The 26,094-nt window shown below is 38.0% G+C and overlaps 1 protein-coding gene across 2 annotated transcripts; it reads right to left on the bottom strand.

Annotated features, from left to right (window-relative positions):
• Positions 1-160: 160 nt before the first annotated feature.
• On the bottom strand, positions 161-26,094 carry LOC122072593 (putative PAP-specific phosphatase, mitochondrial). 2 transcript variants are annotated; one of them, XM_042636954.1, is made up of 7 exons: positions 25,393-26,094; positions 23,780-24,129; positions 23,568-23,664; positions 23,347-23,449; positions 22,885-23,096; positions 22,432-22,491; positions 161-635 (listed from the first exon to the last, which is right to left on the bottom strand). In XM_042636954.1, exons 2-7 carry the CDS (start codon positions 23,884-23,886, stop codon positions 186-188), a joined length of 1,029 nt encoding a protein of 342 aa, XP_042492888.1. In that variant the 5' UTR covers positions 23,887-24,129; positions 25,393-26,094; the 3' UTR covers positions 161-185. The 2 variants fall into 2 exon arrangements, with proteins under 2 accessions (XP_042492888.1, XP_042492889.1); XM_042636955.1 differs by having other exon boundaries at positions 23,780-24,049.

Raw genomic sequence — 26,094 nt, 5'->3', positions numbered from 1 at the left:
TTCAAAATATAGAAAATCCCTACACTGTTTGAACCTAAATATACTGGTGCCAGATATTTTAACAAATCTCCTTTGTTTGCACTACAATTTAATGACCTGTTTTTACTGCTTCTTGCTTAGATTTATCAAAAGGCGAAAAGAAAAACTCAGATGCATGATATCTCACAAAAGAGAAGATAAATATTTCAGTTGGTATGGAGGAGTAACTGATAGGAACAAATATAGTGAAAGGATGAAGAACTTAACCTTCCACAACATGTTGGTAAAAGGAGAATTTGTCTATCCCCAATACTAACAGCATTATTTGTCGAGCTGAACAAACTGGATAGCGGCAATGATTCCCAATTTTGACTATCAGAAATGCAAAAGCGTGCCTCATGAACCAAGCGACATTTATCCACAAAGCATCTGACCCAATCATTATGCACGTCAGCCCCACCACCCAGCATATCTGATAACCGCTTTGTCCATGTTCCACAACCAATATGTGCAACCATAATAATCCCTGATCCCGATAGAATAGTTCTATCTGCGCAACCTTTGGCAGTTAATTGTTTGGAAAATTCTCCTTCCCAATTGGGGCAGCCCATGACCCCTAACACGATTTCCCCTTCAACTACAAGAGCCAGACCTACCTGAAATTATGGGGTGTACTTAGAAAGGAATAGGAACATCACCAAAAAATTAATACACAGTTTTTTATAAAGAAATTCATTCTTCAGGAATTTCATAACAAAAAAGGTTAGCTGACTTTTCAGTTTAGATATTTAAAGACACCCATGACCTCCTTAAGATTTCATAAAAACTAGAAAATTCATTGGATACCATGAGAATAGTTATTAGTAGAAATATATACAGAAGAGTTTCATCTGGCCATGTTATGTTGCATATCCCATATGACATGAATGAAGCACCGTCTCCATCAAGCCTATGTCATGCTGCCTTTCTTCATATGACCATAATTAAGCACATGTAGCTGCATAAACCTTCCATCAGGTCAAGTAGAAAGATCATAAACTACATTGTCTCACTCAACATCCTTCCAAAGAGTGGACACAGAGATGCAGTTAGCCCCTTTCAAGCCTTTGTCACCTATTGCATTTGTGATGGAATCCAAATCAACCTACCTTACCTCATCATCCTTCACATGATTCATGCCGGTGAAAAAGGATGCATCAACAACCTTCCCTATGGACGAATGTTGGGACAAATCTTTGCCCATTTTGGAGTCGATCTCAGCGGAGAGAATATAATAGAGGATAAAACCGCATTTGACATTAACTCCATCCGTCACATGGGAATAAAAAATCCTCACTCTGCCTCTGAAGGAGAAGGAAGCTCCTCCAATCAACCCTTGACTGTGGCAATGCTTGATAAGAAATTGGAGGAGATGGAGTCACGCATCATGGCTCATATTGATAAGAAAACTCAGAAGATCCTTGATGCCCTTTGAAAATTAGGACTTATTTTTTTTTTTTTTGTAATGCCCTAAGTATGGCACCTTTTGTAATGCACTGTTCTGGAGTTCTTTTATATAAGTGCTTCTTTATGAATGTGTGTTTTCAATTGCTACATGCCTTCCTATCTCTTTTATCTATATTTTAACATGCACATGCTCAAGGGGAGACAAGAATTATTTTTTTCTTTTTGTTGTTGACAAAAGGGGGAGAAGGAGGAGTGAGTGATTAAAGATTAAGATAATCCCATGCTTTAAAGATTAAGATAATCCTATGCTTTAAAGATTAAGATAATGCTATGCTTTTTCCCTTCATGACCATAGTTTTATTTCTTTAATCCACTTGTTTGTCATCACCAAAAAGGGGGAGATTGTTGGGAATATCCCTCTCCATAAAGATTTTGATGATAACAAACAAGTAGTATTCTAACAACTATCTCTCTCTAAGTGTCGTATAAGGGATCACATTGTTGAAGCATCATGTAGATCACATCACTAAAGCTCAAGACGCAAAGTGGCATTGAAGATTTAGAAGAACTCAAATTGAAGAACTATTGAAGAGTTCCAAGTGGCATTGAAAATTTAGAACTCAAATTGAAGAATTATTGAAGAGTTCTAAGTAGCATTAAAGATTTAGAAGAACTCAAATTGAAGAATTTGAAGTATTATTGAAGACTTCGTAATTCACACACTCCCACACGCACTACACTCATGCATGTTAATCATTGAAAACAGTTTTAAATCAACCCAAGGTATTTTGACCTCTTTGTGTGACTGCCAGGCAGTCAAAACACATAACAGAGATCAACCGGCAATTGCCAGATTTAACCAACAATTGAACCAGCAACTGCCAGATCAATTCCGAATCACATGACTGTGTCTTGATCAGTCCACAGAGAGCAACCCGCAACTTCCGGTTGGAAGCGGCAACTGCCTATTGACCTTCAAAGACTCCCAACGGCTATATAACGGCTATATTTTGAGTCTAACGGTTAGTTTCATACAACTGTACTAGGAAGCAACAACTGCTGGTTGAGAAAATTTCTATCCGTTAGAAATTATTCTCCGTCCAAATTGGGTGATTTTATTACCCTAATGAAGCCTTGTCTCTGCCTAGATAAATACCCCACTAATGACTTTAATAATAAATAATTAAGAAAGCTCTTAGCCATCATTTTAAAGTCATTTGTGAGGACCAACAGTTGCTATTCTTGACTTCACTCACTGAAGTCAAACACGTTCTCCAAGAACTCAAGAACTTTAGTAAAGTCTTTATCATTAGTCCATATTCAAGGGAGACTACAAAAGGCGCATTCGAACATACATTTGCATATTCATTCTTGCATGCACCGCACGAGGTAAAACTCAAACAATTTTATTCCACTTGTTTATTTTATTACTTTTACATTTTCCTAGACTGTAATTAGGATTGTGTAAGGATCCTCTTATCCTAAAAAGAGTTAGGTGTCTCTCCACCATTAAACGGGATTGTAAAAAGTGCATCTCTACCTTGAAGGAGATTGTAAGGATACTCTTGTCTTAAACAAGATTCTGTAAAGGTTTTCTTCCCTACCTACTGTACTGAAAGGGAGAGCTAGTAGAATACCTTACAAGTGGAACTTGTAGGGAGTGGACTAGACTCAGATTGAATCGAACCACTATAAACCTTGGTGTTGTGTGATTGTGATTATTTTACTATTCTGCAGTTTTTTTTTATTTACAATCACATTTGGGAACCATTAATCGAAGAGGTTTAAATTTCACTATGATAACCTATTCACCCCCCTCTAGGTTATTTCAATTGGTATCAGAGCGAGAGCTCAAACTATTTAAGACTAATTCGTCTTAAAGTAAGTCAAAGACTATGGCCACATTCCAAGGACCACTAGAGGGCATGAACGCCTCGAGACCCCTTTACTTTAGTAGAAAAAACTTTTCCTTCTGGAAGTGCAGATTTAAGAACTTCGTGTGTGGTCACAACATCCTTGTGTGGAGAGCCATAAAGCATGGATCACACAAAATTACCAAAGTTGTAGATGGAAAGACAATGCCAAAGGAAGAAGGAGAATGGACAGCAGAAGACATAACTCTCATCCAGTACAACTTTCAGGCTATCACCTTTCTTCAGTGAACCCTCAACGAACAAGAATTCAACCAGGTCATAGCATGTGACACTGCCAAAGAAATTTGGGACATGCTCCTAGTCACACGCGAGGGTACGAAAGAGGTAAAAGAAAGAAATGTAGATCAACTTGTCTCTGATTATGAATCATTTTTCATGAAAGAAAATGAATCCATAACCTCAATGTTTACTCGCTTTACTGATATTGTGGATAGCCTGAAAAGACTAGGTAAGGCTTATACTAACGTTGAAAATGTTAGAAAAATCTTAAGAGCTTAGCCTACAGCTTGGAGGCCCCAGCAATAGAAGAAGCTAAGGACCTGACGAAATATCTCTCGATTGCTTGTTGGGATCCTTACAAACTCATGAAGTGAAGCTAAAAGCAGACAAACCTACTCCTGAAAATAAAAGGACTATAGCATTGAAGTCTTCTCAAACCATTGAGGAAGTAAGTGATGACGATGACGATGACGATGACAATAAGAGTTCGATATGGAAAAAGAAATATCTCTCATCACAAAGAAGTTCAACAAATTCTTCAAAAAGAACGGAAGAACACCATACAAGAACAAAGCTCATGGTGAAAAGTCATATGGGGAAAAAGGTAAGTCCAAATTCAAATCTAAAGAAACCTCATCTAAAGATATTGTGTGCTTCGAATGTAGAAAACCTGGACACTTCAAAACTGAATGCCCACACAAACCAAAGAAGAAGGCATATGCAGCCACATGGGATTCAAGTGATGAAGAGAAAAGCAACTCCGAAGAAGAAGTCACCAACTTAGCCTTAATGGCTCTTGGAGATGAAGAACGAGAGGTAACTTCCCAAAACCTGAATGACTCTCTTCTAAATGACTCAAATGAAGAACTTCAGGAAGCCTTCGAGGCTTTGCATGAAGAAAGTCTGAAATTAGAATCAGACAAAAATATATTAAAAAAGGAGGTTGAAACCTTAAAACAGAGAATATATGCCTTAACATTTAAAGTGAATGAACTTGAGGAAGAAAACTCAAAGTTGACCACTACCCTTTGCACCTTTACTAAAGGTCAAAAGAATATCGACAATCTTCTTGGCTCACAACGAAAGGTCCAAATGAAAGAGGAGTAGGATATAATGGACAAAATCCATCAAGGGGAAAAGAAAAACAAGTTGAGAACCCAAGAAGGGTTGGCCAAAATTATCAACCATCCACCTCCTATGTAAAATGTAGTTTTTGCAAGAAAAATGGGCATTCTACAAACCAGTGTAATGCCAAGAAAAGGAAGGCCACAAACTCTCAAAATGAGAGACAAAAGGTCAACAATGCCTACTACTACACTCCTCAAAGAAGGAGACAGTATAGACCTCAAGAGGACTCTAGATCTATGCCTAAATATAGAAAACCCTAACCTCAAAGGGGACATTCTATTGCAAGGAACCAAAGGCAATTCCAAGCCTGTAGATCTTACCCCCAAGAGTCTTATAGAACTCAGGGGAAATACCAATTCCAAAGACCTTATAGATCTAAAAAATCCTATGTACCTCAAAGATCATATGAATCACAAAGAACCCAAAGGAGTCCAAGGTCATCTCAAAGACAAAATCAAAGACCTAAGAGTTACAAGACCACTTGGGTCCCAATAGGGACATTTGACACTAACAGTAACGGACCTGAGATTATGGGGACCAATGTACAACTAAACTCTTGTTGTAGGTTTGCTTGAAGAACAAGATTGAAGCTGAATGGGTGATAGATAGTGGATGCTCCAAGCACACGACATCCAACAAAAATCTATTTTCAAGCCTACGAGACTACGACGGAGGATGGGTCTCATTTGGAGATGATAGCAAAGGAAAGATTGCTGGAATTGGAAAAATTAAGTTAGGAGGTATTTCTATCTCAAATGTATACTATGTAAGGAATCTAAATTACAACTTGCTCAGTGTCAGTCAGCTATGTGGTATAGGATATAAGTTAGAGTTTGATGTATCACATTACTATATTAAAGATGCAAACAATGACTTGATCTTAAAAGGAACTAGGAGAAATAATATATATGTTTGCATGCTAGAAGAAACAAGCCCCTTTAATGCTTGTATGGTTTCTAACCATAGTGAATCCTCACTTTGGCATAGAAGACTTGGTCATGTAAATGTCACTTGGTCATGTAAATGTCAAGCTAATCCAAACCATAGCGTCAAAGGAACTTGTTAGGAATCTTTCCAAAATCAAATATGCTAAAAATGATTTTTGTGATGCTTGCCAAAAAGGAAAACAAACAGAGGTATCACATAAGTCGAAAAATATTGTTTTCTCATCTAGACCTCTGAAGTTGTTGCATATGGACTTATTTGGTCCTATCAATGTATCTAGCTTGAATGGTAAGTCTTATACTTTTGTTATTGTAGATATTTCTCTAGATTTACTTGGAATATATTTCTGAGAAAAAAAAATGATGCCTCTGATGAGTTTGTAACCTTGTGTAAAAGATTACAAAATCATAAAAGCTATACAGTAACCTCCATAAGGAGTGATCATTGAGGAGAGTTTGACAATATAACTCAATTTGACTTATATTGCAACAAGTATGGTATTGACCATAACTTCTCCGCTCCTAGGACACCTCAATCTAATGGGTTTGTTGAAAGGAAAAACAGATCACTACAGGAAATTGCTAGGACAATTGCTCAATAAATATACCCTACCTAAATCCCTTTGTGTTGAAGCTGTAAATACATCTTGCTATGTTCTAAATAGGATAATTCTTAGACCTTTACTCTCCAAAACTCTCTATGAGCTATACTTTGGTAAACTACCTAAGGTATATTACTTTAGGGTGTTTGGTTGTAAGTGTTTCATCCTAAACACTAAAGACCGCCAAAGAAAGGTTGATGAAAAATCTGATGAAGGGATATTCTTAGGATACTCCCTCAATAGTAGAGCATATAGAGTCTTTAATAAAAGATCTCTAATGGTTGAAGAATCTATGAATGTTAGATTTGATGAATCTTTGCCTATTACTATGCATGAACCTCTTATTGATGATGATGATTAGGGGTGTCAACTGGTCGGGCCGGTCAGATTTCGGTCGAGCTTAATCGGGCTTGAAGACTTTCAAAGGCTACACCGTGTCCACCCATTTAACTAATAGGGCTTAGTTATTGAGGGCATGGTACACTTTATATTCGGTCGGTCGGCCTCGGGCTATAATCGAGCTACCTTAATCGGGCTTTAGTCGGGCCTTAACCGGGCTACAGGCATGTTTAATGTTAAACGGGCTTTAACCGGTTTTTAAACGGGCCCTCTTTAAAATGTGCTCTTATATTCCGGCCCACTCATGCAAGCCCAAGAAAATGACAATAAATCAATAAATGATACCAAATATAACCATTATTTAAAATGTGAACATGTCTTTACTTTTTAATTTGGGGGGTAAAATAGGTATTCTACAATCATTAAAGGGTCGGGCCCGGCCGGTGCACAATAGGCCGGTTCTTTTCTTGAAGAACCTAAAGAAAAGATGTTTCTAATAAAAAAGTAGAATCTTTACCTAGGGACATCATGCCCCATAGGAACCATCCCTTAGATGCTATAATAGGAGATTTGGACCAAGGAATCCAAACCAGATCTAAATCACGTGAGATATGCAACCACACTGCATTTATCTCCAAGATTACCCAAGAACATAGATGAAGCACTTAAGGATACTGACTGGATTATTGCCATGCAAGAAGAGCTTCACCAGTTTGAAAGAAATAAGGTTTGGAAATTAGTTCCAAAACCTGACCACACACTCCCACATACACTACACTCATGCATATTAATCATGGAAAACAGTTTTAAATCAACCCAAGGTATTTTGACCTCTTTGTGTGACTGCTAGGTAGTCAAAACACAAAACAGAGATCAACCGACAACTTTCGGATGTAACCGGCAATTGAACCGGCTAGCCAGATCAATTCCGGATCACATGACTGTGTCTTGATCAGTCCACAGAGAGCAACCCGCAACCCGCAACTTCCGGTTGAAAGCGGCAACTACCGGTTGACTTTCAAAGACTCCCAACGGCTATAAAATGGCTATATTTTGAGTCTAACAGTTAATTTCATACAACTGGAGTAGAAAGCAGCAACTGCCGGTTGAGAAAATTTCTATCAGTTAGAAATTATTCTCCTTCCAAATTGGGTGCTTTTATTACCCTAATTAAGCCTTGTCTCTGCCTATATAAATACCCCACTAATGACTTTAATAATAAATAATTAAGAGAGCTCTTAGCCATCATATTAAAGTTATTTATGAGAATCAACAGTTGCTATTCTTGAGTTCACTCACTAAAGTCAAACACGTTCTCCAAGAACTCAAGAACTTTAGTAAAGTCTCTACCATCAGTCCATATTCAAGGGAGACTACAAAAGGTGCATTCGAACATACATTTGCATATTCATTCTTACACGCACCACATGAGGTAAAACTCAAACAATTTTATTCCAATTGTTTATTTTATTACTTTTATATTTTCCTAGACTGTAATTAGAATTGTGTAAAGATCCTCTTATCCTAAAAAGAGTTAGGTGTCTCTCCACTGTTAAACGGGATTGTAAAAAGGTGCATCTCTATCTTGAAGGAGATTGTAAAGATACTCTTGTCCTAAACAAGATTCTGTAAAGGTTTTCTTCCCTACCTACTATACTGAAAGAGAGAGCTAGTAGAATACCTTATAAGTGGAACTTGTAGGGAGTGGACTAGACTTGGATTGAGTCGAACCACTATAAACCTTGGTGTTGTGTGATTGTGATTATTTTACTATTCCGCAGTTTTTTTTTTTTTTTTTTTTTTTTTATTTGCAATAACATTTGGGAACCATTAATCGAAAAAGTTTAAATTTCACTAGGATAACCTATTCACCCCCCCTCTCTAGGTTATTTCACTAAAGATAATATTCTTAAATAAGCAAACACCACCTATTTGAATCTAATACAAATAGTTAAAAATCAAATTCTAAAAGGATAAAAAGTCAACCCACCCCCAGTTCAAGAACAAAAAACTGGATTTTTTTGTTGCAAGTGCGATTTCATTGTTTAAATGCTGGGTCTTCCCCACATCTGGAAATTCTATAAATTTTATTATAGTAAAACATTGCTACAAACCAAAAGTACGATAAAATAATCTTTTGTTCTGATGTCAACAACTTTATTCACTTTGGAGATTTTAGCAGCATTCGTAGACCTTAAAATACGTTTGACCAAAACATAACTTTGTCAATACAACTCGTATTTAAGCAATCTTGGATTTGTTGGAAAGCAGGTTTTGTGCTCTACCTAATATAAAAGGTCTCATATAGAAATAAAATCATTTGACCAGTCAAACTTATTATAGAACAAAAATTTCTCTACATGTTAATTTTTTATGACTTTATGTGGCTTAATTTTGATTTTTGATGTTTTGATGACTTGAGGTGACTTAATGTTGATTTTTTTTTATGGTATATGGTATATCAGTATATATAGCACACTAAATAATATTAGAAAAGAGAAAAAATAAAAGATAACACACGCCTAGGCAGGTACCTTGTGTAGAAACGCAATCCTAAAACGACGCAGAAGATAATGGAAAAACAAAACAGACAATGCACACGGATTTTACAAGGTTCGGCAAGATTGCCTATGTCCCCAGTGAAATGAGATCCTGCTTCACTATCAATGGAGAATAGGGTTCAGCGCTCGTCCTCCCACCTCTCAGTATTGCTTGCATTACAGAGAAAGAAACCCTCGCTACAAATATATAGTGAAAAAAAACCCTAATCCGTCCTGCCTATCTAGGTGCTGCACCAGTACTCCCTGGATTAAACTGCGACGGAATACAAGACATCATACACCAACACCTTGTCACCTAAGTGCTTAAACACCCCTCCACCACCTCGACAAATATGGGCAAAAGGGTAGAATGGATTAAGATTTTCAAGAATAGACAAGAAAGAGATGAAGGGAAGGCTTTTGTTTAAGGACTGTGAACAGTAAATTAGAAGAAAGAGAAAGAGAAAGAGAGAGAGAGAGAAGGGAAAGATCTACAAGGTGGAAAGAGAGGGACCTTCCCTTGGCACAAACTTCTAATAAAATTTTTATAAGACAACTCTAATTTATAGAAGTTGGTTACATATTTATAAGAACAACTCCAAAATTTAGAACTCGTGGTAGCTAGGATAGTTGTCAAGGCATCTCCTAGGCGCCACTTAGGCATCCAGGCTCTTTCTTGGTCCATGGCGATAACACATCTTGTTGACACTTCACGATTTTACGTTAATTTTTCTTATTTTGTTTTTCGATGAATATGCTTATATTATATCCTATGATTTGTGTATTATATGTTAGTTTATCTATATTAGGTTATTATTGGCATAATTATATCATTATACATTGATGTAAACATAATTATATAAAATTATGTCGCATATAAGCATAATATTATATACATATATAGTCACATATTGCATGCCTAGGGCACCAAGATGGGTTCCTTGTCACTTAGGCGCCCCTCTAATGCCTTGGATCACCTAGTCACTGTGATAACTATGGTAACTAGACTAACTAAATTATCAAGGACTCTCAAATAATTAATCAATTAGAATTGTGGAAATTCAAACAGTGTAAATAATTTGCGCCCCATTCAACTAACCAAAAGAGGACTCTTTAACAAATGAACTAAAGCCAACTACACCACCTAATGGACCCCACTACTAATTAAATATCTGTTTTTCATACACCTTTCTCACCCTCACTTTTGGGTCTTATAATTCAACCGTTACAAATTAAACCCCAAAGAATTAAAAGTCCATACCTAATAGATATTAAAATAGGACCAAATTTTGGACTGAGTTTGCATTTATTCCTCCTTGGTAAAGAAAAACTCGTCCTCAAGTTTTGAGAATGTGATTTTATCCCTGAATAGTACTAATGACACCCAAAGTGGTTAGAATTTTCTCTTCCTTTACATTATGTTTATTTGTGCAAGGTTTTGGCATTTTATACCACATATTTGTATTCCTTGCAGGATTCATTTTCAAATTGTTCCTCGTGTGTATATATATATATATATATATATCAAGAGAGAGAGAGAGAACTTAAGCTTATACACCTAGATATCTTCAAAGTTGGCAGAGTGCACCGATCTCACCTATGGATATCGTCATGCTAAGGAAACCAGGAATACCTTGCTCTGCCTTTTTTTAGTAGCCTATTTATATGCATTGCGTTAGATCTGGTTTTCCTACAAAAAGCACGGCAATGTTAATTATATAGCCCTGTTCCTACACTCAGAGAGTGCGATTAAGCAAGTCACCACATGGACATAAATCCTTTCCCATTTTTGACACTTCTACTGATGTCCAGGGGCATAGTGCACAACCAATAAGCTCCCTCCAAAGATAACACTTCAACGATCAGTGTTTGAACTACAATTCTGACTCAAGAAATAAGATGTATGCTTTCCCTCTTATATCCATCTGTCATGAATTTTAGAAATCAAGTATATTATGTCAGTTTGTTTCCTTATCAAGTTCCATCATTTAGCACTGAAGCTGATAATAGATCTAATTGTCCAGCTTTTGAGAACATTTATTGGAACTTTATAACTTTTAGTAGGACATGACCAATGATCACTAAAAGCTTTTGGCAACACCCTTTAGAGCATCACTTAGAGTACCTATACAATAGAAAATCAAACAGCTTTTCTTTGGAAAGAAGAATACCAAAGCTGATGATAAATCTAATTTTCCAGCTTTTGAGAACATTTATTGGAACTTTATAACTTTTAGTAGGACGTGACCTAATTGGACTGAGATGGCCACTAAGAGGGGGTGAATTAGTGGTGTCCGAAAACCTTGATCCCAACTTCTTTGTTCTTCAACTCACTCATCGGCATCAATCACACACACACACACAATCCAAATCCAGCCTACATACGATACAACGTTTAGTGGCACCCACTACAAGGAGCTACAACCCCTACTTTATACAACTACAAATGCAAGGGAGCACCCACCCTCAATTTAGGTAGCACCTACTACCAAGGAGTTATACAACCCCTCTACCAACCACCCACTTGGTGGCCAATTAATGCAGGAGCAGATTATAAGTAACTAACTCCGCGGTTTATAACCCCAAACAATACAAATAGGAGCAAGAAACAAAGAAATAATACCATCAAATAAACCCCCAAGGATACAATACCCATATAGGAGCAAAACCAGCCCAAAACTATGGGAATCCGATTGATCTATACTTTTGGGTGTAGATAGTTCCTAGAGAGGGTACAAAAACCACTAAATATGAAGGGCTTCTAACAGCTGGTTATGGAGTTATGCGCTTTCTTGATTTTTAGACCTAGGAGAGAGAATGTGAAGAATTCTATAGGAACAGCAACTTGTCTTCTTCAGATAACCTTTAAGAGATGATCGATTGATCTTCTTAAAGTATAGAAACAGTCCTCCAAAGGATCTGCAGATCAGATCTCAAACTTGGGCAGTAATGAGGGTCCATTGGCTTCAATAACAATAACTCTTTGGTTGGTTGATTCTGATTTTCTATGCTTTAACAGGTCTAAACTTCTAATAACAATAAACAGAAAATAAAAATAGAAAAAGAAGAATCAATGAAGGGTTGAGAAAGGTGAAAGAGAATAAAGGAATAGGTATCTCACCCCTCAGGTTTTGGGTATCACACCCCTCAAAGGCATCTCACCTCTCAATAACAGTTTTTTTAGCTAAAAAGTAATCACTCAATAATTCATTCATTCAAATCTCAAATTATAAGTACAAAGGCTCATCTATTTATAGAGGGCAGAATAGCAATCAAACTACTACTAAGAGCTAGTTTCCCAATAGGACTAGACACTCCTACTACAACTATGAGCTAGTTTCCCAATAGGATTAGACACTCCTACTACAACTAGGAATTCAAAATAGGGTTAGGACTTGATTTTATGACTCCAACATGGAGTAGGACTAACTAACTAATAGTCCATATAGGACTTTACAACAGACCAATGGCCTAATGGGTTTTTATTGAATTAAATAGCAACTAACTAAACTAATGAATTAAATCTCATTTTTCTACCTTCTACCCATATTTTAGGCCCATTAAAGTGGCTTATTTCAAAGAAAACTCATGGGATCAAAGGCCCAACACATATATAACATAAACCTCTTGTAAATCTTAGAACTTTCATAGACATCATTCCTAAGTTCCTCCAACTCAGATAGTTGGAGCCTACGATGAATTCCCACATCAGACAAATCAAAGTTGAGCTTCTTGATGGCCCAAAAGGCCTTATGCTCCAAATCAACTGGTAAGCGACAAGCTTTCCCATACACCAAACGGTAGGGAGACTGGCCAAGGTCAGTCTTGAATGCAGTCCGATGGGCCCACAAGGCATCAATGAGCCTAAGGGACCAATCCTTACAATTGGGTTTAACAGTTTTCTCCAAGATTTGTTTGATCTACCTATTAGACAGCTCCACTTGACCACAAAAACTTATGAGTGATCCCATACTTTTTCATTAAGGCCTCAAAAGGCCGATTACAAAAATGAATACCCTTATCACTAATTATTGCACGTGGTGCACCAAAGTGGGAAAAAATATTCTCTTTGAGAAACTGGACCACCACTTTGTGGTCATTAGATTTACAAGGTGTGGCTTCTATCCATTTAGAAACATAATCAACGGCCAAAAGTCTATACAAATTCCCAAAGGAATTAGGTTGCAATAAAATAAGCCCAAGTGACTTATCTACATCAGCTCGCCCTCTCTTAGAAAAAATTCGTCCTCGAATTTTGTAGAGTGAGGGTGATTATATCATGGTGCACGTCCCTCTTCAAGCCGTAGAAAAATTCAGGTAGCTCTTTGATAATAAAGATGTAGTCTAGAACGTGAGGAGCTCGATCTTTAAGATACTTTAATGGGATGACAAACTCCACATGCTCAACTTCAACATCTTCAAATGTATCCATAGGGTCATCTATATATGCACCTTTGATCTCTTCTAACTTCAATGCAACATAAAGCTCTTTTGGTTCATCTACCTAGTGGTTCCTAATCGGTTCCATTGATGGTTCAAACACAACTTCATTCTTGAACTCCTTAGGATCTTCCTCTTAGCTGTTCACAATCATCACAGTTGTTGTAGTGTCAAGTTCCCTAGTCTCAACCTTATTGTCCATTATGGCAATCTTGTTGCTTTCAACTTCGCCCACATGGATCTCGTTGATGGGAACATCAATGACTAGTTCTTCCTCAACAATAGGAATGGCTGGAAAAAATTTAACATTAACCTCAACTTTTGACTCTAGTTCACTAGTCAGAGGTGTCTTCTCTTGTTGCTCCTTCGCAATAGAGGCTGATGATTCCTTCATGCTATTGTCAAGTGTGGGTGGCTTTTGGACATCTGGTGGAAGTATATGTTTCATTCATGCTCAAATAGGTACATGCCTGCCAACTCATATTGCGTCTCGTCCCACGTTCTAGGTTTATATTCTTGAGCTTGAAGTTGCCTTTCACGGACTCTCCATTGCATTCCAACACAATCACTCATCTGGGAACATGCATATTAGCGTTTTTGTCTCTGTTAAGTTGTAGTAGTCAAAGTACATGTCCACTTCACGCATCTATTCAAGGAATTCCCCATGAAAATAACATGGCTGACCATTAGATTGGGCAGTAGTAAATGTATTCTGATGGGAATCCTGTGGAGGGAAGAGCCTTCTTTGGAAATATATAAAGAGGTATTGTGTCACTAACTCATACTTCATCTCTTCCCAAGTCCTAGGCTCATGTCCTTGAACTCGGAGTCGCTTTTCATGGACTCTCCATCAATCTCTAGCACGGCCAATCAATCGGAAGCAAACAACTTGAAGCTTTTGTGTCTCTGTCAAGTTATAATAGTCAAAATATTCTTCCAGAGAATCTAACCAATCAAGGATGTAGAATGTATCCCTTTGTCCAGCAAAGTAACGAACTAATGGAACCATCTTCGGTTAGGCTCTGATAGATTGTTTAGAACTTTCTTCAACCATAACTCTGATACCACTTTGATGCAGATACGGCTGCCATTTCTTAGTTGGACCAGCATGACCGGCTTTGGCAGCTAAGAGCCAAGAAGAACTGGTCCAGCCCAGGGTTTTGGTCCAACAAGGGTTGGAAATAAAATTAGTAGTTTACTTAGTATTTTATTTCATGCTTTTATTTTCCAGACATGAACGTAGGAGTAGGATTTACTTCCTTGCTTTGGTTTCCTTTTTATAGTTGTTTCCTAGTTTAGGCTAGTTTCCATTTCAGTTAAGTTTCTAATTTCATGTTCCTATTTTCCTATATATTGGTTGTAATCGATTGAAGATTTAGAGAGTGATTTTGATTATTGAATGAATGTGTTGAGTGTGATTCTCCTTTTTCCCCCTCTCTACTCTGATCTCCCCTCTCTTCCCTAAGGTTCTCCATCAACTTGGTATCAGAGCCGAAGGATCCTATTCCTTCTCCATCTTTCTTCTTCCCTTCCCATTCTCTATGTCGGCTTCCACCGATACTGAGAACAAAAAAAAAAAAAAAACCCGATTATGTCATGAGAACCCCACCACCATAGGCCTCCTCTTTCCTTCTGACAGCAAAAAAAAAAAAAATCCCAAACCTACCGCCTAAACCGCCTTCTCTGTTCCTTCCGGCAGCAGCCAAAAAAAAAAAGAAAAGGAGCAGCAAGAAGAGAAGAAAAGACGAAGAAGAAGTAGAACAGAGAGAGACGCATATCTGGTTCCCGTTGGACCCCTGAAGTGTCTCGCCTCCCTTTCTTTTCTCCTCACTTCGATTCCCAACCAGAAAATCCCACCGCCTCCTCTTTTTGTGTCCGACAGCAAAGAAAAAAAAAAGAGAGGAAGAACGAAAAAAGGAAGTCACGAAGAAGAAGGAAAGTCGAGATGAGAAAAGAGAGGCAGCGACATACCTGAGTTGAAGCCGTCGCGAGTCACCCATCCCTTCATCGGAGTCGCAACGTCTCCCTCCTCCTTCACCTATTCCCTTGGGTCGATTACAAGAACTCCCGCTGCTGGTTTCGTCTCTAAGCAAGAGGACCTTTTTGTCGGTAATCCAAAATCCACCCCATTTTTTTTATTTCTCTTTCCACTTCCTTTTTTTTCCCCCATTACCCCTCTTTTATCTATTAATTCCTTCTATCCCTAATTCTTCCTTATTTACATTTAGCTCCCTGCCCACACTTGATGTCCTTTGTGGTTTACTTGAATCTCAAGTAATTGCAATTCTGCCCTTCCCAAAAAAAGAAAAAGAGTTATTTCCTATTCTATCATATATTCTTGAGTGCTATTTTGTTAATCTTCACCATGGTTGCCAATAGTGAAGTTGTTCAGCAGCTAAATTCTTATAAAGGAGAAACTGATACAAAATTTGATGCTCTCACTAATATGGTCACGTCCCTAAAAACAATGGTAGAATCTATACAAGTTTCTATTGATCATTTGGTGGCAGCAGATAAAGGAAAGAGTCCCATTCAATCTGGGGATTCTTCCAACACCACTCCACAGGATCCGCCAATAACACCACCACCACCACCACCTCCACCACCATATGGGACTGGTAGACATGATGATGGAGCAGAAAGAGCAACAAAACTGGATGTCCTTGATTTTTATGGAGACAATAATCCAGAATTGTACCTTGACTGGATTCACAATTTAGATACATTCTTCAGATGGTACGGGTTGACTGAGGCTCGAAAGATCCTATTTGCAGAGGCCAAACTGAAAGGCACGGCTAGAGTCTAGTGGATCAAGCAACAACAACAGAACCGAACCCGAGGCATTGGTTTGGTCACTACTTGGGCTGAAATGTATGAAGTCATGAATCGGCGATTCTTGCCTTCTGATTACAAGCAACGCATGCATCTCAGGTTTGCACAGTTGAAACAAGAGAATTTGACCGTTGAAGAGTATGTTGCTAGATTTTATTATTTAGCCACTCGTTCTGACTTTGAGTGGGATGAAGAAGTCTTAGTGGCCCAATTTCGCAATGGTCTGCACCCTCAACTTAGTGCTGCCCTTGCATCTAGTCGACTACCTACAATGGAAGACGCCATACAAGTAGCATATCAGGTTGAGGAAAGTCTGAAACGCCCATACAACCGGAGAAATTTTGCAGATACTTTTTCTCGAGGTACTAGTTTTGTTTGGCAACAGTCTCCTACCCAAGAGAGGTCATCTAGCAAGCCACAGGCAAGTGCTACATCTATGGCTTCTTCACGACCTAGTCGACCGCATTCTCCACCTCAACATGTTTCTGAAATGTCATCTTCACGGCCTACTCGCCCATATTCACCCCCTCGGCGTGGTTCAGATAAACCTTCTGATTCTTCAAAATTCACAGTTCAATGCTACTCATGCCATGGATTTGGACATATCAGTGCCCAATGTCCCAGCCATTTGGTTGCTTTTATTGATAAGGATTCTCCTATACCATATATTCCCGAAGAGCAACTTGGTTCTGACACAGCTGATTTAAGAGAAGAGCGTGCAACAGGTGAAGTCAATGACACTCTCAGTGACGATGACCAACATCCTTTTTATGTCATTCGTCATGTGTTGACCACTCAAAAGGCCACTGAAAATGAAGATTGGCGCCGCAGTAGTATTTTTCAGACTCGTGTGAAGTGCAATGATCAGTTGCTAACCTTGGTCATTGATGGAGGCAGTTGCACTAATGTTGTCTCTGAAGACGCTGTTCGTAAGCTGGGATTAAATACAGAACCACATCCTAATCCTTACAAGGTTGCTTGGGTGAACAACACTAATCTCAAAATCACAGATAAGTGCTTAGTCACATATTCTATTGGTGGATTTAAGGATACAGTCCAATGTGATGTTCTCCCTCTGAAGGTGTGCCATATCCTTCTTGGTCGACCTTGGTTGTTTGATAAGAAAGTACAGCATTGTGGCTATGCCAATACCTATGCCTTCAAGCATGCCAACAAGACTATGAAGTTTCATCCTGCCAAAGATCTCCCTGAAATTAAGCTCAAGAAGATGGTGGGATCGTTCCTCATTCAGCGTATTCCTTCAGACGGTCTCCTCGGTCATTTCCCTAACTCGACTCCGTCGAGTTCTTTTCAGAGGAGGAGAGTTGATGCAGATACGACTGCCCTTTCTTGGTTGGACCAGCATGACCGGCTTTGGAAGCCAAGAGCCAAGAAGAACCGGTCCAGCCCAGGGTTTTGGTCCAACAAGGGTTGGAAATAAAATTAGTAGTTTACTTAGTATTTTATTTCATGCTTTTATTTTCCAGACTTGAACGTAGGAGTAGGATTTACTTCCTTGCTTTGGTTTCCTTTTTATAGTTGTTTCCTAGTTTAGGCTAGTTTCCATTTCAGTAAAGTTTTTAATTTCATGTTCCTATTTTCCTACATATTGGTTGTAATCGATTGAAGATTTAGAGAGTGATTTTGATTATTGAATGAATGTGTTAAGTGTGATTCTCCTTTTTCCCCCTCTCTACTCTGATCTCCCCTCTCTTCCCTAAGGTTCTCCATCACACTTAATGCAGGAGTAGATTACAAGTAACTAACTCCGCAGTTTATAACCCCAAACAATACAAATAGGAGCAAGAAACAAAGAAATAATACCATCAAATAAACCCCCAAGGATACAATACCCATATAAGAGAAAAACCAGCCCAAAACCCAACCCTATAGGAGAGAGAAAGGCCTTCTATAAAGCCAGAGAGAGAAAGGTGCGGCCAAGTTTGTGGGAGTTCGATTGAGCTGCACTTTTGGGTGTAGATAGTCCCTAAGGAGGGTACAAAAACCCCCTAAATATGAAGGGCTTCTGACGGCTGGTTATGGAGTTATGCGTTTTCTTGATTTTCAGACCTAGGAGAGAGAATGTGAAGAATTCTGTAAGAACAGTAACTTGTCTTCTTCAGATAACCTTCAAGAGAGGATCGATTAATCTTCTTAGAGTATAGAACCAATCCTCCAAAGGATCTGCAGATCAGATCCCAAACTTAGGCAGCAATGAGGGTCGATTGACTTCAAGAACAAGAACTCTTTGGTTGGCTGATTCTAATTTTGTATGTTTTAACAAGTCTGAACTTCTAATAACAATAAACAAAAAATAAAAATAGAAAATGAAGAATCGATGGAGGGTTTAGAAAGGTGAAAGAGAATAAAGGAATGAGTATCTCACCCCTCAGGTTTTGGGTATCACACCCCTCAAAGGTTTAGGCATCTCACCTCTCAATAACAGTTTTTTTAGCTAAAAAGTAATCACTCAATAATTTATTCATTCAAATCTCAAATTATAAGTACAGGGGCTCCTCTATTTATAGAGGACAAAATAACAATCAAACTACTACTAGGAGCTAGTTTCCCAATAGAACTAGACACTCCTACTACAATTAGGAATTCAAAATAGGACTAGGCCTTAACTTTATGACTCCAACATGGAGTAGGACTAACTAATAGTCCATATGGACTTTACAACCGACCAATGGCCTAATGGGCTTTTATTGAATTAAATAGCAACTAACTAAAATAATGAATTAAATCCCGTTTTTCTACCTTCTACCCATATTTTAGGCCCATTAAAGTGGCCCATTTCAAAGAAAACCCATGGGATCAAAGGCCCAACACATATATAACACAACCCGAGGCTTATTTGCAATAAAATAAGCCCAAGTGACTTATCTACATCACCAATGCTTACAAAAAAAGGGACTATAACAATGTCCCAATAAAGCTCAAACTAGCCTATGCATTTCGTCATACATCCTGATGGAGGGCCGGTAGGGGTAGGGAAGAATTCCCTGATATGACTCTCAAAGTTGCAGGGGAGAGGGAACAATTGCACGAAAAGAGGGGGAAAAATCGCACACACACCTGCAGGCTCTCAAACACTAACTCAATCCATATTTTTCTATTCTCTAATTTTGTCCACCGGTTACAACCAATATATAGGGAAAATAAAAGACAATTAGATACCAACTGAAATAAGGAAACTACCATAACTAAGCAAACCGACTCTACTAAGAATCTTTGAATTGTATGTGAACTCAACTTGCTAAAATAAAGTGAATAAAATCAAATAAAAGCCAATCTTCCTAAATAAAGTAAATCCTACTAGACTAAGGACTTAATATAGATCCAGTTCATCTCTGTCCAGATACCCAGATGTGTATGAATCGCTCCATGGGTGCGTATCTACATCAATTCCCCAAATGTTGAAAAAAATTCGTCCATTAGTTTGTAGATGGGAGAATCAATACCAATCGATCAGCATCCATCCTTGCCTGTATGAAGTCAACATTGAAACCAAGATCAAATGATATGAAATCCACGACGCGAAGTTCATTGGTAAGGTAGTCACTTGGGAAAATAAAATCGATCGGTTTACTAAAGAGATCAACAGATTTAAATTTTTTCACAAGTTGATCTTCAACTTCCAACGGTGCCATCTCATCTTTAACCACTGGTGACTCATCTTCTGGTTCGTCCACCTGCTGTTCAACGGCTGAGATCACATGGTTAAAGGTAAAGTGTGCTAGGCATTTGAAGTCCGTGCAAAGTCGTTGAGCGTCATCGAGCTTCTCTATTATCAATTGCATTGGTTGATGGATATCCAATAAAAGATTGAGATCCACTGGTTAGGTTTTCTATTTAGAATCACTATGGATGGAGTGCGTGGCAAAAGGGTAAATAAATAGAAGGTGAAGAGATGATGGCAGAACTATAAATATTGAAATTCAGTTTAAGTTACAAAAGGATGTATCACGTGTGAGGCAGGGTATAATTGGAAATAAGGAGAATTATGGGATAAAAGGAATTAAAAGATGAAGAAGGGGTAAAGTGGGGAAAACAGAATAATAGAGATAGTAAAAGAGAAAGGCTGGGGGTGGGGTTTATGTTACCGACAAAAGGAGTCCTCCTTGGAGACGGAACTAGACGGAGAAAAAGGCAGAAGCTCGACTACCACCGGTGGATCGATCGAACCAGGTATGTTCCTCACTCTATTCTTCTTCTTCGTCTTCTTCTTTCTTCTCTCCTTTCTCTTTCTCTCTCATCTTCTAATTCTACCTTCTCTCTTTGCTTTTTTTCTTCTTCTTCTTCTTCTTCTTATTCTCATCTTCTGCTTCCCTCTTCTCCTTCTTCTCGTCTTTTGCGCTGCCTTTTTTTTCTGGTTTCTCTCGCTAATGCTTCTCGTCGGCTTCTTTTTTTTTTTTTTTTGTTCTGCTGATGAACCTAGAAAGGATTCAAGGGAAGAAGTCGAGAGAAAAAGGGGGGGGGGGCGGTGAGTAATGGAGGGTCGCCTCTCCTCTGCTAGAATCGATTCTCTCCCACTCTTTTTTTTTTTCTCAATCTCAGTAGGAATAGAACAGAGAATGGGAATGGAGAAGAGAGATGGAGGGGAAGGGATGGGGATCCTTCGGCTCTAATATCAAATAATGGAGGGCCGGTAGGGCTAGGGACGAATTCCCTAAGATGACTCTCAGAGTTGCAGGGGAGAGGGAACAATTACACAAAAAGGGGGGAAGAATAGCACACTTGCCCGCAGGCTCTTAAACACTTACTCAATCCATATTTTTCTATTCTCTAATTTTGTCCACCAGTTACAACCAATATATAGGGAAAATAAAAGACATAATTAGATACCAACTGAAATAAGGAAACTACCATAACTAAACAAACCGACTCTACTAAGACTCTCTAAATTGTATGTGAAGCCAACTTGCTAAAATAAAGTGAATAAAATCAAAGAAAAACCAATCTTCCTAAATAAAGTAAATCCTACTAAACTAAGGACTCAATATGGATCTGGTTCATCTATGTCCGGATACCCAGATGTGTATAGATCGCTCCATGGGTGAGTATATACATCACATCCTGCCTTCGAATTACCACATATGAATGTGGAAATATAAACTAGAATGGTGACCTTCAAGTAATGTTGTTTCCCACTAATGCAGCTCCTTCTCCTTAAGTCTTCTTAGTCGGAGCTTCAACTAAGTCGTCACTTAGAGTTTCTTGAAGCTTCACACAAACCCTAGATTTATTCTTCCTTTCTTCTTATTTTCTTCTTTTCCTTGAGTCTTCTACAAACCCTTGAATGTCTTTTTGAATGCCCTTCACCAACTTTTCACATAGAAGCTTGAAATCATCAATGGAACATGGAAGATTGGGGATTCTTTGGTTCCTCCTATTTGGAGTTTTTATAAAACCTTCTTTTAATCTCAATAAACCTAGGGGTCTTGTATAGGATCTGTTCTATATAAGACCCCCAACATGTTTGGCACTAAATAATTTCTGGGCTGCAACCAGCATGCTGCTTCGAGCAACTGGAGAGCCGATTTGAGCTTAGGTGCTTTCGGCCAAAAAGCAGCCAGCTCCATGATCCAGCAGCCTAACCTTTGCTCCTCAAATGGTCATATCACGGATCCCAAATCAGAGCTTGAATCTGATGCATGTGAAAAAACAGCTTCTTCAAGCACACACGCCATGTCTGATGATCAAGCCATAACTTCCACCTCTGATATTGAATTGATAAGATTTTTAAATAGTTGTAAAGCTAACTTAAAGATCTACCTATCTCATGTTTCAAGCTAGGAGATTCGAAACCAACTCAACATATCATGTGTTTATTCAACATCATATTCATAGAGGCACATGTACTGGTCATAAAAATTAGGACATTCTCCTTGCAAAAAGATATCCTCTTCAGTAAATTTCACAAACAAGCATGATATTAAAGGGAAGCTTGTCTTGCAACATTTTCTCATAAAAAAAATAATTAAGAAAGGTTGGGGAAAAAGAGGGACTGGGGAAGAGAACATACCACATATAAGGCCTCACCACCTTTCAGAAAGCCCTTAGTTCCATCAATTGGATCAAGTAGCTGAATCAATCGTATGATCATAATGTGAGTAAAAGTATCCAATTCACATAAACAAGAATCAAAATTGCCATCCAAAATGACAAAAACAGAATCAGATAACATCCAAATATTTCCTTTGGGGTAAATGAAAAAGTGGGTTCACCACCTGGAACAGGCTGCAATATTCTGAGGGTGATGGAAGCCCAAATGCAGACCACTGGAAGGAGATGGAAATAATACAACAGCACAATATGGCATTCTCTCTTTAGTAATTTCAGCATTTAACAGAATAATACTACCTTATAATGTTACTAAGTGAGTTTTAACTGACTTCTCAATTAAAGACAGTAAGTAGCAAGCTCCAATAGCGAAGAACATAAGGCATTACTGACAAACCATTTTTGCTTAACTAACCCAATAAGTAGCAGGCTTTGTCCCAAAAGCAAATGCGTCCTTTCCACCTCTATCAATAGCTTCCAAGACAACACTTTCACTTAATGATTCATCTCCAAGACTTGCTTTATCAATTACAGCACTTACTACAGCTTGCGAAAGAGGAGTTGAACGTAAGAATGATGAGTCCTCTTCGGCCACCAATGGGATCGACGGAAACATTCTACCAAGCTCTGTCAGCACCGGCAATCAATAGAAGAAGTAAATACAACAATATATTGGATTAACATTACAAATATAACAAATCTTCTTAGACCAAGAATATGACATTCGGAAACTAATTTGAAACAAACCACGTAATGTTCAGAGGGAGGAGGGGGAGTCAAATTAGCATCAATTAATTCTGGATTTAAATAAATAAATTAAAAAAAAAAAAGGCAAAGTTGAAAATAAAAGAATTGCAAGAGAGTAAATATAAACAACCTAAGCTAATAAGGGCTTGCACCCCAAAATCGGCCACTGTGACTGGCGTTTGATCGATTTTTTCAAGAATTCGTCCACTGCTTCCAAACAAGGACTTCTGTACCTATTTGATTTGGAAACGAATTTGAAGCGGGGGGGAGGGGGGGTATCCATCTATAATTAAAAAGAAAAAAAAAAAAGGTTAAATTAACAAAACGTAGGAACATAGGAAGAGATCATACATCAACACAAATACGGCAAGATTTCTCCACGACATTTACTGCAGCTTCGAGTTCTCTGTGGTACTTCGCGTTTTCCGGCGGAAACGGTAAGCTTGATCTGAAATTTAATTAATAACTCATCAAACAATAAAGAACTTCAGAACCTAAACAAACATAGAAACGGAACATCCATTTTAAACTGAAGAATCAACTGCAAGGAATGCACTAGGTACCTGAGAGTAAAAAATCGATGGGAGTGACAACGAGATGTGGAGGAGCAACGAGGATTAAATAATTCACCAGTTGAGAATCGAGGAGAAGAAAAACGTAAGAGATCCATTGCAGGAGAGAAACTAGGGTTCTCTGTCCACTGAGACGTCTTCAACGCCGGCGATAGCAGTAGTAATCATGGATTCTCGGTTGGTTTATTCATTATTGTCGCCGGCGATCTCAGTGCGAAGAGTGAAGACTGCAGGTGAGTGACAGTGCTTCCATGTTTGGCGCTAAAAATAAAATGACAGATCAGGATAGGTTGCATTGGAGTGGTTGACGCAGCGTTTGGCAACGTCTCAAAAATTCGTTTCTGGAATTTAAAATAGAATAAAGCGTTTAGTGTATTTATAGTGTTTTTTTTTTATAAAAAATTAAAAAAAACACTGAAAAAAAAAATTTTGATGGCGTGATAAAAAGTAGTTCCGTCCATAGTTAGTAAATTCAGATTAGGGAATTATTTGGGTAGAGAATTATTCGAAATAATTCAATTGATTAATTTAAGGATTCGGTCAAAAAAGTGATCAAAAAAACTTATTGAGTTTTTTTTTTTTCTTTTTTGTTTTTTTTTTTTGTTTTTTTTTTAAATACTGTTTAAGTGGACCGAATAATTCAGTTTAATTCGATTCGATCCAAATTATTTGCGTTTTATATTCACTTTTAAAAAAATCGTAAATTTTACCAAATTTTATTTTTAATTTGGATTCGATCAGAATTTTTGATTAAATTCGAAAAAATTCGGTTCAACCAAATAATTCAATTGATAACACTCCTGAATTATTTGTCATTCCAATTTTGTTTAAAAAAATAAAATGGCATTTTAACATATAAATTAAAATTTTTGTTTTTAACATGAAAAGTCGTTTCTGAATTAAATCCCTATTCTCCTTCTTCTCCTCTTCTTCTTCAAACACCGGAAGGGCTCTGATCAGTGTCACCGACGTTAACGACCGGCCAAACTCGCTAGAGGATCTGATCAGCGTCACCGACACTGGCATGAGCCATACGAGCCACACGAGCCCATCCATTTCTGAATTGATGTTCTTATATTCGTTTCGTATTTTTCAAAAATTTTCGTGCGTGTAATCGATGAGTCTCTGTAGTTCTTAATGTCAGATGGTGGTGAACTTTGTTTTAATTTTCCAGTATGAGCTTCGTTGTGAAGCATTAATTATAATCTTTGATTTTCTTTGGCGAATTCGTCAACGATCAGTTGCTGCGTGTTTAAGCTACTTGGTGAACGATCAGAAATCGAAGAATCAAAAGTATTCCGCCTAGAAATCGATGGATCCCTGGGCTGGCTGTAGCCCTGAAAGTATTTGCTCCCAAAAGATCCCCGGCATGTGTTGCCCATGAAACAGAGACAAGAGCTCGGGCTTTAGAGCTTTCACCTCATACAAGAAAAACTCATTGACCAAAACTGACAAGTGGAGGATCCAAAAGAAAACCCTAATATCAGGATTGTCTTTTTCCCTTTCTATAATCTATGACATAATTAAAGAAGAAGAAAGGAGCAAGGAAAGATAGAGAACGAGAAAAGAAAGAAAAAGCTCGAAGGTTGAAAAGTATCTCTTACCAGCTGAAATGGGAAAATGGATCCGAACCTTCGATTTAAAGTCGGCGATTGTTGGAAAGGATCTTTCATGGCTGCTTCCTTATCACATTTGAAGACGGTAAATGTTACCCACTAACAGAAATCCTCTAAATCCTCCAAGAAGGTCGAAGGGTGAAAAGTATCTCTTCAAGACGAAGAAGAAGTTGGATAAAATCGTCTTTTCCATCTCAAAAAATTAATACCTCTCTCACCGTGTTAGTATGGGTGAGTTTAAATGCAATTTTCAATTTTTAGGGGAATTATATAATTTCGATAAACGTCAACACGATTTGGGGTTTGGACCCAATCACTCCATCCATCTTCCACTCCTTCGGCCACCATAGCTGCTTCATCTCTCTTCTACCATCTCGACCCTTCTATTTCTCCCATCTTCTATTTTCTTTTTGTTTTCTCAAGACCTAGCCATGGCCGAATTCTGGCAATCATCTTCATCCTGACTACTCTCTAGTAGTCCTATTTTCTCCATTCAAAATCCAAGCATCCACGCACCTTTTGGTTTTTGTTTCTGGATCTCATATCAATTGTTTGTTGTGTTTCTACATTCATCGTTTTCTGAAATCAATATTGGATTTTTTTATTAAATTCTATTTTTCCTACTTCAAGTGGGTTTTTGATCTACAAGTCAGATTTCAAATCTTACAATCAGTTGTGCTTCTTGAATGA

The sequence above is a fragment of the Macadamia integrifolia genome, chromosome 3 (assembly GCF_013358625.1).
Source record: "Macadamia integrifolia cultivar HAES 741 chromosome 3, SCU_Mint_v3, whole genome shotgun sequence".
NCBI lineage: Eukaryota > Viridiplantae > Streptophyta > Magnoliopsida > Proteales > Proteaceae > Macadamia > Macadamia integrifolia.
The sequence above is the reverse complement of the archived record's forward strand: the minus strand, read 5'-3'. Positions and strand labels throughout refer to the sequence as shown.